The 13,044-nt window shown below is 44.0% G+C and overlaps 1 protein-coding gene across 1 annotated transcript in view; it reads right to left on the bottom strand.

The window, feature by feature from the left end:
- C3H8orf74 (chromosome 3 C8orf74 homolog) overlaps positions 1-11,210 on the bottom strand; it is a 45,222-nt gene extending 34,012 nt beyond the window's left edge. Inside the window, exons 1-2 of the mRNA XM_088666935.1 lie at positions 11,131-11,210; positions 7,330-7,522 (exon numbers count right to left, since the gene is read on the bottom strand). Of these exons, the coding sequence (XP_088523061.1) occupies positions 7,330-7,522; positions 11,131-11,178 (241 nt within the window). The 5' untranslated portion in view covers positions 11,179-11,210. The remainder of the gene's footprint in view (positions 1-7,329; positions 7,523-11,130) is intronic.
- Positions 11,211-13,044: the final 1,834 nt, after the last annotated feature.

A 13,044-nucleotide genomic window follows, 5' to 3' on the forward strand; every position in this document is an offset into this window, starting at 1 on the left:
ACAAGAAGAACATACTATTCTGTTGGGTGCCGCCCAAACTGGCTGGGGGAAACCCAGCCAGATGGGCGGGGTATAAATACTACTACTACTACTAATTATTATTCAAACACACACAAAAATAACTTTTAGGGAGGGTTTTTTTAAAGGGGGTTTGTTATCAATATTAATTTTGTGTATCTTTATCTTAGATCTTATCATGATTTACGTAGCAATTGATTGATTTGGTTCTGCACTTTTTGATATTTGATATTTATTCTTTATGGCTGCTTTTGCTATGTTTGCAGTCCTGTGTTTTTTTTCATGTTGTAAGCCGCCTTCCAGTACGCTGGCATCAGTTCGCCTGTCTTCCCAAGCGATGTGTAAAATTTTTCTGGGACACCGTTGATGGAATGTTTCGAGGAGTTGGAGATGGCGTTTATAAGTGGTCCATGTTTCACAAGCATACAGTAAAGTTGGTAGTACAATACCGGTAGCTTTGTAAACAAGCATTTTGGTTTCCCTGCGAATGTCCCAGTCCTCAAACAGTGGCACCCAGATCTCGATGCTGGTTGCAAAGGGGCCCCCACGACAGTTCAAGCTTCAGGAACCCCAAAATGTAGGTCTGCCACTGACTTGTTATTGAAAATATCGATAACAAAAATGATGATGATGATGATGATGCATGGTTTTATCCACGGAAAGGCAGCATGCAAATAAAATTACATTTGCATGCATAACCCTCAAATGCCAAAAGGCTGAGCAAAGCGGTGTTTCTTTACAACGCATCTGAATGGAGGGAGTTCTGCAGTTTAAAGGCTAAGAATGATCCCAGACATCTTGTTGTTCTTCCTGCTACTGTTAAAGGAAATCACCTGGATTTCTACCAGGAGATCCTGATCTAACTTCTTCCCACCCCCGCCTTAGGGCAGATCAAACAAGCGCACATCCCCACAGGTAACGCTGTGGTGTATTCAACATGTTCAAAACACCTCCTGGTGAAGGAAGCACAAAATGGGATCACAAGCCTGGGCAAGGCACAGTCAGGATTTGGGGTTGGCAAAGGGGCCTTCAGAATCAGGAAGGGGCAAGGGGTGTGGGGGAGAAACACCCTGTGAGCACCCTAGAACCGTGCAAGCAAACCAGACTCTCCAAGTGTCCCTATTTTCCAGGGGCAGTCCCGGATTTACAGAAGCCACCATGGTTTCTGATCTGATCCCAGAATGCCCTGCTTTTCCTAAGGCCATCCCTATTTTCATCAGAGAAATGTTGGAGGGTATTTTTTTTGTTCGTAGGGACCCCAAAGGTCATCTAGTCCAACCCCCCTGCACTGCAGGACTGCAATATCCCTATTTTCACATGAGAATTGTTGGAGGGCATGCCACTCTAAGCAGTCAAGACTGCTTCCCTCCCAAAGACTCCTGGGGGCTGTAATTTGCAACACGTGCAGAGTTGCTAAGAAGCTCCCTATTCGCTGAGATTTCTGCGTCAAAGTGGGTTGGACTAGATGACCCTCGGGGTCCCCCCAACTCTATTATTCTATTTTACAGTGGTACCTTGGTTCTCAAACTTAATCCATTCCGGAGGTCCGTTCCCAAACCAAAGTGTTCCAAAACCAAGGCGCACTTTCCCATAGAAAGTGATGCAAAACGGATTAATCTGTTCCAGACTTTTAAAAACAACCCCTAAAACAGCAATCTAACATGAATTTTACTATCTAACGAGACCATTGATCCATAAAATGAAAGCAATAATCAATGTACTGTACTAAAAAATAAATGAGACAGTGTTGAACTTGTAGAAGATAAAAATTATCATCCACACAGTCACAAAAACAAGTTAACCGAAAAAGCCTCAAAAACAAAAATGCAAAATAAACAGCAAAAACAAAAGTGCCAAACTTAATCCATTCCGGAAGTCCGTTTGACTTCCGAAATGTTTGAAAACCTGGTGCAGGCGCCCAGAAACAGGAGCTGACAACTATATTGGGCGTTTGGCTTCCAAAAAAAAGTTCGAAAACCGGAACACTTACTTCCAGGTTTTCGGCGTTCGGGAAACAATGTGTTTGAGACCCAAGGCATTTGAGAAACAAGGTACCACTGTAATTCCTGAGGACTGGAGAGGCCTGGTCCCATCAGCCTCAGCCGGGTTGTGCCTCTTGATATTATTTCAATGACCTCTGCCCTGCTCCCCTCCCCAGCTCGCCATTTGAGCTGCCCAGTCATTGTTTTTTTTTCCTGCCTCCCAGAAAAAAGGTCAGTCGAGATCTAAGTCTTAATCAGAAACTGACAGGCAAGGAGCGGCAGAGATGTGTCAGCCAGCCTGTGGCACAGGGCGGGGGCTGTTTCCTAGATCTGCAGCCTGGATCACCCCCGGGCAAAAAAAAAAAAAATGTTGTCCAGGCTACAGGGTCACCTGCCTTTTTTCTGGCAGCTTGCTTGGCTGGAAAAGTCAGCTGGGAACCAGGAGAACTTGCAAAGCATCTCTCTCTTGGGATGCTGAGCTCAGCTGCTTGGGCTGCAGGCTTCCCCAGCTCTGGGTCTCAGCCCCATGGCTGGGGGAAGGGATTCTCTACGCACCCAGCTGCTTGCCGCCTTTGCGGTTCGCCGCCCGGGTGCAATCCCTGCCAGCGGAATCTGCTGGCGGCTGATAACCACAGGATTGATAACTAACGAAGGCGGGCTCGTAAAAAAGGAATTTCCACAGGTGTCGTCTGGAGATGGTGAGACCTGGCACGGGTGCCACAACACACTCCTGCAAGAATTCTTGCAAGGCTACTGGGGGTGTAGTTTCTGTTGCCCGTGCTCTGATAAGGTTTGCTCCTATTAATGAGACAACCATTCTCATTAATCCAAGGGGAACTGATTCCCAGCAAGGGAATCGCTTCACTTTTCCCGCGCCCACACGTTTTACTGTCTCTGCTCCTCCGCCTTCAATGAGAGCCCCCCACTTCCCAATGGAATCTGTTCCACTGTCAAACAGCTCTTACTGTCAGAAATGTATTCCTGAGACTGTGCTGGAATCTCCTTTCTTGTAACTTGAGGGCATTGGTTCGGGTCCTAGCCTATTATATTAGTTTGGGCCCGATCTTATTATTTCATTTATCTATATCCGCCTTTCTCCCTGAGAAGAACGCAATATGGGTCCCAGATAAAATTTGTTTAGTCGTTTAGTCCTGTCCGACTCTTCGTGACCCCATGGACCCCAGATAAAATAGAAACAACAAAAAGCATACGAACGCCCTCTCTCAACAATCATTTTTTTAAAAATTAAACATTAATTGGTTTTTTTATTTTGTTTCACTTTTCCCCCTGACAGGGACTCAAGGCAGTTTTCAGATAAAAGCAACAACAGCCAAATAATGTAGAAAAAAACATTTAAAACACTTAAACATAAAACTACACACACACACACACACACACACACACACACACCCCTACTCTCCAAGTGGCACAATGAGTCAGTGTGTCTGGCTGTTGAACAGAAGGTTGGTGGTTCAAGTCCACCCCAGGGATGGCTGTGAAGAGGATTCCTGCATTGCAGGGGGTTGGACTAGATGACCCCTGGGGCATCTTCCAATTCGACAATGCTATGATTCTTTGAAATCTATTCAAACCATACCGCCAGCCCTTTCATTAAAAGCAGCCAATTCCCAAAGGCCTGTTGGAAGCAGAAAGTCTTCATCCGCTGGCGGAATGACAGCAATGAGGGAGCCAGTCTGGCTTCTCTAGGGAGGGAGTTCCAAAGTGGTTCGGGAGCAACCACCGAGAAGGCCCTCTCCTGCGTCCCCACCAAGCAGGCCAGTGAGGGTAGTGGGGCCGAGAGAAGGGCTACCCCCTAAGATCTTACGAGTCCAGGGAACTATGTGTGAGGGAATATGGTCCTGCAGATAGCTTGGACCTCAATTTTTTTTTTTTTTTGAGATTTTAAAAAATACTTTATTGGAACTTTAAAATGAAACATATATCATTAAAAGACAGATAAATCATAATTTTTAAATCCATTCACTCCTCAAAAAAAGAAAAAAGAAAAAAGAAAGAAAAAAGAAAATTATATACATATAACTCATATAGCTCTTATAAATCATATAAACCATAAATCATATATAATCCATTCCATTCATACATCTTAATATAACGCTTCAAAAAACAACAACAACAAGAGATTAAAAGGGGAAAGACCAGAGATAGGGGGAAAAATAAGGAGAGGGTTAAACAGGAAGAAGAAGAAAGAAGAAAGAAAGAAAAAAGGAAAAGAAAAGAAAGAACGATACAAAAAAAAAAGAACAAAATAATAATAACTAACCTTCCTACTAATTACTACCCGCTTTCCTTCTTCTGAACCTATTGACTGCCATTTCTCATTTCCCCTGTTTTTATAATATTCTGTTTATCTAAATATTCTTTCTCACCTTTTATAGCTTCAATTTATGCACGTTACTAATCTATTTTCTAAATTTTCTTTTTCCAGAAACTCTTGCACATATTTCCATTCTTCTACTATTTTACATCTAGGAATCTCTCTTATTATCGCCGTTAGTTTTGCCAATTTTAGATACTCTACTAATTTCTCTTGCCAATCTTGAGTTGTCGGGATCTTTTCTTCTTTCCACTTTGATGCTATTAAAATTCTTGCAGCCGTGCAAGCATATAATAAGATGTTTATTCTATCCTTTGGGAAATCCAATGGGACCATGCTTAAGAGGAATAGCTCAGGCTTCTTTTCAAAAGTAAATTTCATCATCTTTTTTAATTTTTCATAAACCTCGTTCCAAAATTTTGCCACCTTTGGGCATGTCCACCAGCAGTGATAGAAGGAGCCTGTCTTTTCCTGGCATTTCCAACATTTGCCATCTCCCGATCTATAAAATTTTCCAATCTTTTCCGGGGTTATATACCATCTATAAAACATCTTTAAGATGTTTTCTCTAATTGTTATACATGCAGTAAATTTAACATCTGTTTTCCATAATTTTTCCCACTGACTAGTTAGGATTGGTCTTCCAATATCAATTGCCCAGGTTATCATTACTTTTTTAGTCAATTCATCTTTTAATTCCCAATCTAATAAAAATTTATACATTTTGCCTAATGGTTTTTTATCATTATTTATTATTATTTCTTGTAATTTTGACTCCTTACCTAAAAAGCCAATTGCTTTATGTGAATTAAATATACTTTGTATTTGGTTATATTGTAACCAACTTGAATTCAGGCTGTTTCCCTCCTTCACTACCAGGTCCTTATATGTTGGCCATTTTCCATCTCCCCAACTAGGTCTCATCACTGACATTTCCACGGGGGATGCCCACCAGGGGCTTTTTGGCTCCACTAAGTTTTTAAACTCTTGCCAAATCTGAAATAATGATTTTTTAACTATGTGGTCTGTGAATTCCCTATTGTTTCCTTTTTGTTCCATTAATAAGTAGTTATGCCAACCTTTGATATTACGGAAACCTTCCACCTCCAACAATTCTTTATTCTCTAAGGTTAGCTTGGACCTCAATTTTGTAGAGCTTTATAGTTCTTAACCAGCAGTTTGAATTGTGCCCCAAAACCAGACTAGTAGCTAGTGGAGCTTCTTGGGACAATCTGCTCCCGATAACCAGCCCTGGTCAGCAATTTTGCTCCAGCTCTTTGAGCAAATTGAAGTTTCTGAGCACTTTCCAAAGGCAGCCCCATGTAGAGCAGGTTGTTGCTGTTATTACTACTACTAATATTATATATATTAAATTGGTATACCAATCACAAGGCAGTTCACAGCATAAAAACACAAAACCAAAACGCAAAATACTGAATGAAACAAAAACAAACCAATGACCCCTCTCCCATAAACACCTATAAAAGACCCAAGAATGTTAATCAGCCAAAGAGAAACATTTCCTCCCGACGCCTAAAGATATGTAATGAAGGTGCCAGGCGAGCCGCCCTGGGGAAAGCTTTCCACAAACCAGGGGAGCCACCCCAGAAAAGGACCTGTTCTCGTGCTGCCACCCTCCGGGCCTTTTGTGGAGGGGGCACACAAAGAAGGGCCGCAGGCAATGATCGCAGGGTTTATACATACAGATAGAATCATGACAAGATAAGTGGTACCTTGGTTCTCAAACATAGAATCATAGAATCATAGAATCATAGAGTTGGAAGAGACCACAAGGGCCATCCAGTCCAACCCCCTGCCAAGCAGGAAACACCATCAAAGCATTCCTGACAGATGGCTGTCAAGCCTCTGCTTAAAGACCTCCAAAGAAGGAGACTCCACCACACTCCTTGGCAGCAAATTCCACTGCCGAACAGCTCTTACTGTCAGGAAGTTCTTCCTAATGTTTAGGTGGAATTTTCTTTCTTGTAGTTTGAATCCGTTGCTCCGTGTCCGCTTCTCTGGAGCAGCAGAAAACAACCTTTCTCCCTAATAATCCATTGCGGAAGTCTGTTCCAAAAGCAAAGCATTCCAAAACCAAGGCATGCTTTCCCATCGAAAGTAATGCAAAATGAATTAATCCGTTCCAGACTTTTAAAAACAACCCCTAAAACAGCAATCTAACATGATTTTTACTATCTAACTAGACCATTGATCCATAGAATGAAAGCAATAATCAATGGACTGCACTATAAAATAAAAAAGATAGTATTGTAGATGATGAAAATGGAAATTTAATTTTTTTCTTCCCTGCACTGATCAGGGGCGGCTTGCCCATTGACTCTAGTGGTGCGGGGCCCCAGGGCGCCGGGTCGGCAGGGGGGGCGCTGCGTGGCGGAGCCGCGCAGAAACCACGCTGCGCCCGCCCACCAGCCGCGGGAAGAAACAGGGCGGGGCGGGGGCACCGGAGCGATCTGCGCACCAGGGCGCCCGACCTGCTTAAGACGGCCCTGACACTGATGATAGTCATTGTTTGGATGGGGGGGGGGCTTTTATCCATTTCCACAGTCGCACCATCAATCAATCAATCAATCAATCAGTAGCTGAACTGGGTTCCACACAGTCACAAAAACAAATTAACCGGAAAAGCCTCAAAAACAAAAACGCAAAATAAATAGCAAAAACAAAACCGCCAAACTTAATCTGTTCCGGAAGTCCGTTTGACTCCCGAAATGTTCGAAAACCAAGGTGCAGCTTCTGATTGGTGCAGGTGTCCCAGAAACAATAGCCGACGACAGCCACACCGGACGTTCGGCTTCTGAAAATCGTTCGAAAACCGGAACACACACCTCCGGGTTTTCGGAGTTTGAGAAACAATGTGTTTGAGAACCAAAGCGTTTGAGAACCAAGGTGCCACTGTAAATAAATAAGCAAGCAAAGTGAAATTCTCCCCCCGTCCGTTATGCAGAGGCTATCCGTCACGCTGGCTTGACTCACCTATGGTTTCCTCCAGCAGCTCCCCGGCCAGACTTCCCACTTCCGCCACAGCCACCCAAGACAAGCCCTTCTCGGTGGCGAACACCAGGCTGCGGTAATGGATGTCGAGACGGATGCTCTGCCGCATATCCCGGACCTCGTCAAACTCGTCCCACCCCAGCAAATCCCTCAGGTGCTGGCGGCCCGTTTTCTGCTGATGGAGGAAGGAGGAAGAAACGTGAGCGACACATTGAGGCCTGTTATTCCAAACACGCACCCACCCTACCCCCGGAAACCCTCCGTGATATTTTATCAACCCTGCCTACGAAATTGCCTTACCCCACGTGTGACCGCTTGACCCCTCTGTTCGGCGGAACTGGCGGCAAGACAGGTGCCACGTACTGCCTGTTCCGCATATGTAAGAACTCAGATATGTTCGGGTGGCAATACGTTGCCCTTTGGAACTCCCTGCCTATTGATACTAGGCAAACACCTTTATTGTACTCTTTGTGATGCTTGCTGAAAACATTTCTGTTCAGGCCAAGCCTACCCAAGTGCTTAGAAAGCTCTTGTGAGGTTAAATCTGTTTGTAGCCTATAATCATTTTAACTTTTTTTTTTAAAAAAAGAGTCTTAAATAATTGCTGTTAACTTTTCTTATTGATAATGTTACTGTTTTATCTTTTTTGTAAACCGCTTTGAGAGGCTTAGTTGTTGTTTTTTACAATCAAGCGGTATGTCAATTTTGTGATGATTGATTGATTGATGTATGAATCAATTACTTGATTCATATTTCAAGAGAAATAACTAAGCAGTTTACATATTTTGAGCGTCTGTTTTGAATTGTTTTAGTTTTGTTTGAAACGTATGGCCTCCTTTTTATTGTTTTCAACTGTTATTTTGCTGTTTTCTTGTCAATCACGTTGAGCTGATAGTGTAGAAAGCGATTAACAAATTAACAATGATGATGATGATAATCTCTTGACAAAAGGGGAAACAATTCCAGGCTTTCGCCACCCCTTACGGGCTAACAACCACAGCTCAGAGCTGCAACACATTGCATGCTTCGAATACAGAAGTTCCTGGGTTCAAGCCCCACATCTCCACTTAAGAATACCGTGTCCAGTTCTGGGCACCACAATTTGACAAGCTGGAATGTGTGCAGATGAGGGTGACCAAGATGACCAAGGGTCTGGAAACTAAGCCTTATGAGGAACGGTTGAAGGAGCTGGGTATGTTTAGCCTGGAAAAGAGGAGACTGAGAGGTGATATGAGAGTCATCTTCAAATATCTAAAGTGCCTGGAAGATGGAGCAAGTTTATTTCCCCCTGCTCCAGAGTGTAGGACCTGAACCAATGGATTCAAGTTACAATAAAGGAGATTCCAACTAAACATCAGGAAAAAATTTCTGATGACAAGAACTGTTCGACAGTGGAACGTTCTCTCTCGGGAGGTTGTGGACTCTCCTTCCTTGGAGGTTTTTAAGTAGACGTTGGATGGCCATCTGCCATGGATGCTTTAGCTGAGATTCCTGCATTGCAGGGGGTTGGACTAGATGACCCTTGAGGTCCCTTCTAAGATTCTATGATTCTATAGGCTCAGTGTTCAGTTGGATTCACCCCCCACTGAGCTATCACCAGCCACAACCGCTATTCTGCATCAATTGCTGGAACATGGGCAAGATTTTCTGCTGATGAAACACTCTCCTCAGGAGGCAGGCTGGTGTTGATGGGAATTGTAGTCCAGATAAACTGGATGGTTCCATTTTAGCAAAGTTTGTGTATATGTGTGAAAGAGAGAGTATGGGTTTTCTGAAAGCAGGAAACGAAATGGGAGTAAGGGTGCAAAAGTCCTGATGCCAAGGGCCGTGGAGAGAGATTAGCAGCATCCAAAAGACTCCTGCTGTGATCTGCCCTGTATTCAAGTTAATTCACCTAAAGACTCAGTTAATTATGCCCTTCATTTAAGAGGCCTAGTTATGCACACAGCTAATACTGCCGGCTCTCTTTGGTTCACCTCAAGCAGAATATTTCTCTGAGAAACACAAGCAGGTAAAGGTGGGAGGTTTTTGGTTTTTTTTAATTTCACATATATGTTCATCGGGTCATTACTGGCAGTGACGGACCAGGAATGAGACCTTGGGGTCATAATAGATAGCTCAATGAGTCTGTTGGCCAGGAAAAATGCAAATGGAATTAATTCCAAATATATAAAAGGATGTCATATAGAGGAGGGTGAAAGGTTGTTTTCTGCTGCTCCAGAGAAGCAGACACGGAGCAATGGATTCAAGCTACAAGAAGGAAGATTCCACCTAAACATTAGGAAGAACTTCCTGACAGTAAGAGCTGTTCGGCAGTGGAATTTGCTACCAAGGACTGTGGTGAAGTTTCCTTCTTTGGAGGTCTTTAAGCAGAGGCTTGGCAGCCATCTGCCAGGAATGCTTTGATGGTGTTTCCTGCTTGGCAGGGGGTTAGACTGGATGGCCCTTGTGGTCTCTTCCAACTCTATGATTCTATGATCTTTACAGTACTTGGAGGAGGGTTACAGGAGCAGGAGGCTTTGTGGCATTCAGCAACGCTTTTCCTGGGAACCTACCAGTTCATTGGTTTATTATTCTATTGATGCCTGAGTGGATATCAGCTGCAGATCACTGATGACACCAAAATAGATGTTGTTAAAAGCTAATCACCAATAGATATACAGCAATGAACCCTCAGTTATCATAACTCAACAAGAAAGTGAATGTTCTTTATTAAAGAGGTGTGGCTTTGCCGCTTTATGAATGTATTTCCTGTAACAGTGACTTCTAACTTTATTGTCATTTTCTCTTACATGCTGCCCAGAGAGCAGGTTGTTATAGGGCAGCTTGTGAACCGAATAAATAAGCAAATAAATAAATAAATGCAATCTTCATATCAGAAGGATCTTGCCATGTCATGTTTTATTTCCCCCGAGCACTATGTTGTCAGAATGTGACCTCTCTCCCCCCTGTCTCAAAACACATACACGCAAAAACTATACACAACATTCGCAAATCCGGCCAAATCTGAAAAATCACTCCCAATTGAAGATATCAAACGGTTGACCCCGAACAGTGCCGGATTTATGTACTATATAAGCTAAATATCTATAGCTCTGGGGGGGGGGGCTCCCAAAAAATTAAAGGGGAAAAAACTGGATGCATATTTCCAAAATATAAGGTAAAAAACAAATAAAATAAAACCTACATACAGCAACAGTGTTTTGTGTTGTGTATGGACCTATTTGGTCCATAAATGACCATATAGCATATATTCAACACAGAAAACAGCGGCAATTTGTTGTTGACAAAGGACAGCCGGACATATCAAGGGCCCCATTACCTTCCATAGCTTAGGGCCTCATCAAACCTAATTCCAGCCCTGACATTGAACACTCAGTTCCAAAACCTGAATTCTCACATAAAGCTGAGACAGATCCCTGTTCCATCTACGTAGCTCAATATTGTCTGTACTGGCTGGCAGCAGCTCTCCAGGGCTTCAGGAAAGGAGTCTCACTCTCCCAGCCCTGTCAGAGATGCCTGGGATCAGACACGGGACTTTGTACATACAAACCACAAGCTCTGCCGCTGAGCTACGACCCTCCCCGCACAAAGGTGTCCTCGTGCAAATCTGCCAGGTATTTCTTTGTTCCCAAAATTAATCCGCCTCGTCTTTATATTCTGGTTCCTGAGAAAGTGAAAGTTGGCGAGCCTTTCGTGTATTGCATTTCAGGGCGAAGACCTCAACCCCCTCCACCCCCATCTGCAAAGCTCAGCCTCGACTTTGCTTCCCTTTTTATTTACCGGCAGCTGGAGGACTTCTTCCACACCCTCTGCTGATAATTTGGCCATCCTTCCCGGGACTGGTTGCTAGGAGACGCTGGCTTGTGATGCACAACCATGGAATGAATAGGGAAAAGGAAAGGTTCTGTTAGACGCTCACCGTTCCAAATTAGGTGGCTTCAGGTGAATGCAGCAAGGGGGAATCAAAGGCAGCTCACAAGCAAAAGTGTCAGCCTGCAACATCAGGACCCTTGGCGATTTGGGGAAGGGTCTAGGATGCCAAGTCTTGCCAAGGGTGCCATTCTGCAGCTCGCCTTTGGAAAACAGACATACGGCCAGTTTTCCGACAGCCCCAAACAACCCCCTGTCTGCAAGGAAGATGAATTCACGCAGAGACGGTTGAGCATGACGCTTTCACTATGGTTCTCGTGAAACTGTTGGGCCTTCTCGGTAGTCCCAAGCCATAAGGTGGCTAGATTGGCCTCTACAAGGGCCAGGGCCTTTTCAGTATTGGCCCCAACTTGGTGGAACGCTTTTTCACAGGAGACCAGGGCCCTGCGGGATTTGTCATCCTTCCGCAGGGCCTGCAAGACAGAGCTGTTCCGCATGGCCTTTGGGTTGGACTTAGTCTGACCCCTGTGTTTTCCTCCCTCATGGCTTGGATTTATGGACTACTTAAAATGAGGCTGCATTTTAAATGTTAATATTGTACAGTATTTTAATCTGTATTTTAATTAATTGCTTTTTATGTTTTATTGTAATTTTATTGGTATGAGCTGCCCTGAGCCCGGTTTTGACTGGGGAGGGCGGGGTATAAATAATAATAATAATAATTATTATTATTATTATTATTATTATTATTACCGTAGTTGCGCCCACCCTATGGAGCGCCCTCCCAATGGATGTCAGGGAGATAAATAACTGCGCAACTTTTAGAAGACATCTGAAGGCAGCCCTTTTTCGGGAAGTTTTTAATGTTCAATGTTTTGATATGTGTGTTGGAATAGAGAGGCTGCCCCAACCCAGCCAGATGGATGGGCTATAAGTAATAAAGTTGTTGCTGTTGCTGCAAGTTTTTGGCACCTTTCCCAATGAACTGGAACGCTGGGTTTTCTTTCTCTTGGAAGTGTGACCTAGGGCTTCTCCACACCGGACCAAAATGTGGATTTGTACTAGCCTGTCTTACTGTCCAATACATCCCCCCCCCAGTGGTGCCCCATACTTCATAGAATCATAGAGTTGGAAGGGACCACAAGGATCATCTAGTCCAGCCCCCCTGCAATCCAGGAATCTTTCATCCAACATGGGGCTCGAACCCACAACCCTGAGATTAAGAGTCTCACGCTCTGCTATCCCCATTTGAAAGCAGGGGTCTTTTATGTTTAGAATGTCCCCAAAAGGCTAGTGCAAACACACACACACACACACACACACACACACACACACACACACACACCCCTGCATTTAAAGGAAGAAAAGTCTTGGGCAACCCTGGGGTCTACATTTTGCTCTGGTGTGGACAGGCCCAAGGCCCTAGTCCTCAGTGAGAGGGTTTGGCCTGTGTCTGGACTGTACCACTCAAGGGCTCAGATGAATGAACATTCCTCCGTTAAAAAGAAAAGAAAAAACAGCCCCAAGCTATCATGTCAGGAAAGAGAGGTCTTCTTAGCCTTTGCAACGCCCTCAACTGTGACATAAGGGGCAGTCATAAGGATTTGGAGATAAAGTGTTTTGAACTCTAAAAGGACTACATGCACTTTGGAGAGACAGTGTGGTGCAATGGTTAGAGTGCTGGACTAGGAGCTGGGAGAGACCTGGGTTCAAATCCTCGCTCAGCCATGAAGCTCACTGGGTAAGCCTGGGCCAGTGATTCTCAGCATCACCCAGCAATAACAGGTTTGTTATTGGAATTTACTGGGGAACTGGGGAACAGGA

Source organism: Zootoca vivipara, chromosome 3 (assembly GCF_965207765.1).
Source record: "Zootoca vivipara chromosome 3, rZooViv2.hap1.1, whole genome shotgun sequence".
Lineage (NCBI taxonomy): Eukaryota > Metazoa > Chordata > Lepidosauria > Squamata > Lacertidae > Zootoca > Zootoca vivipara.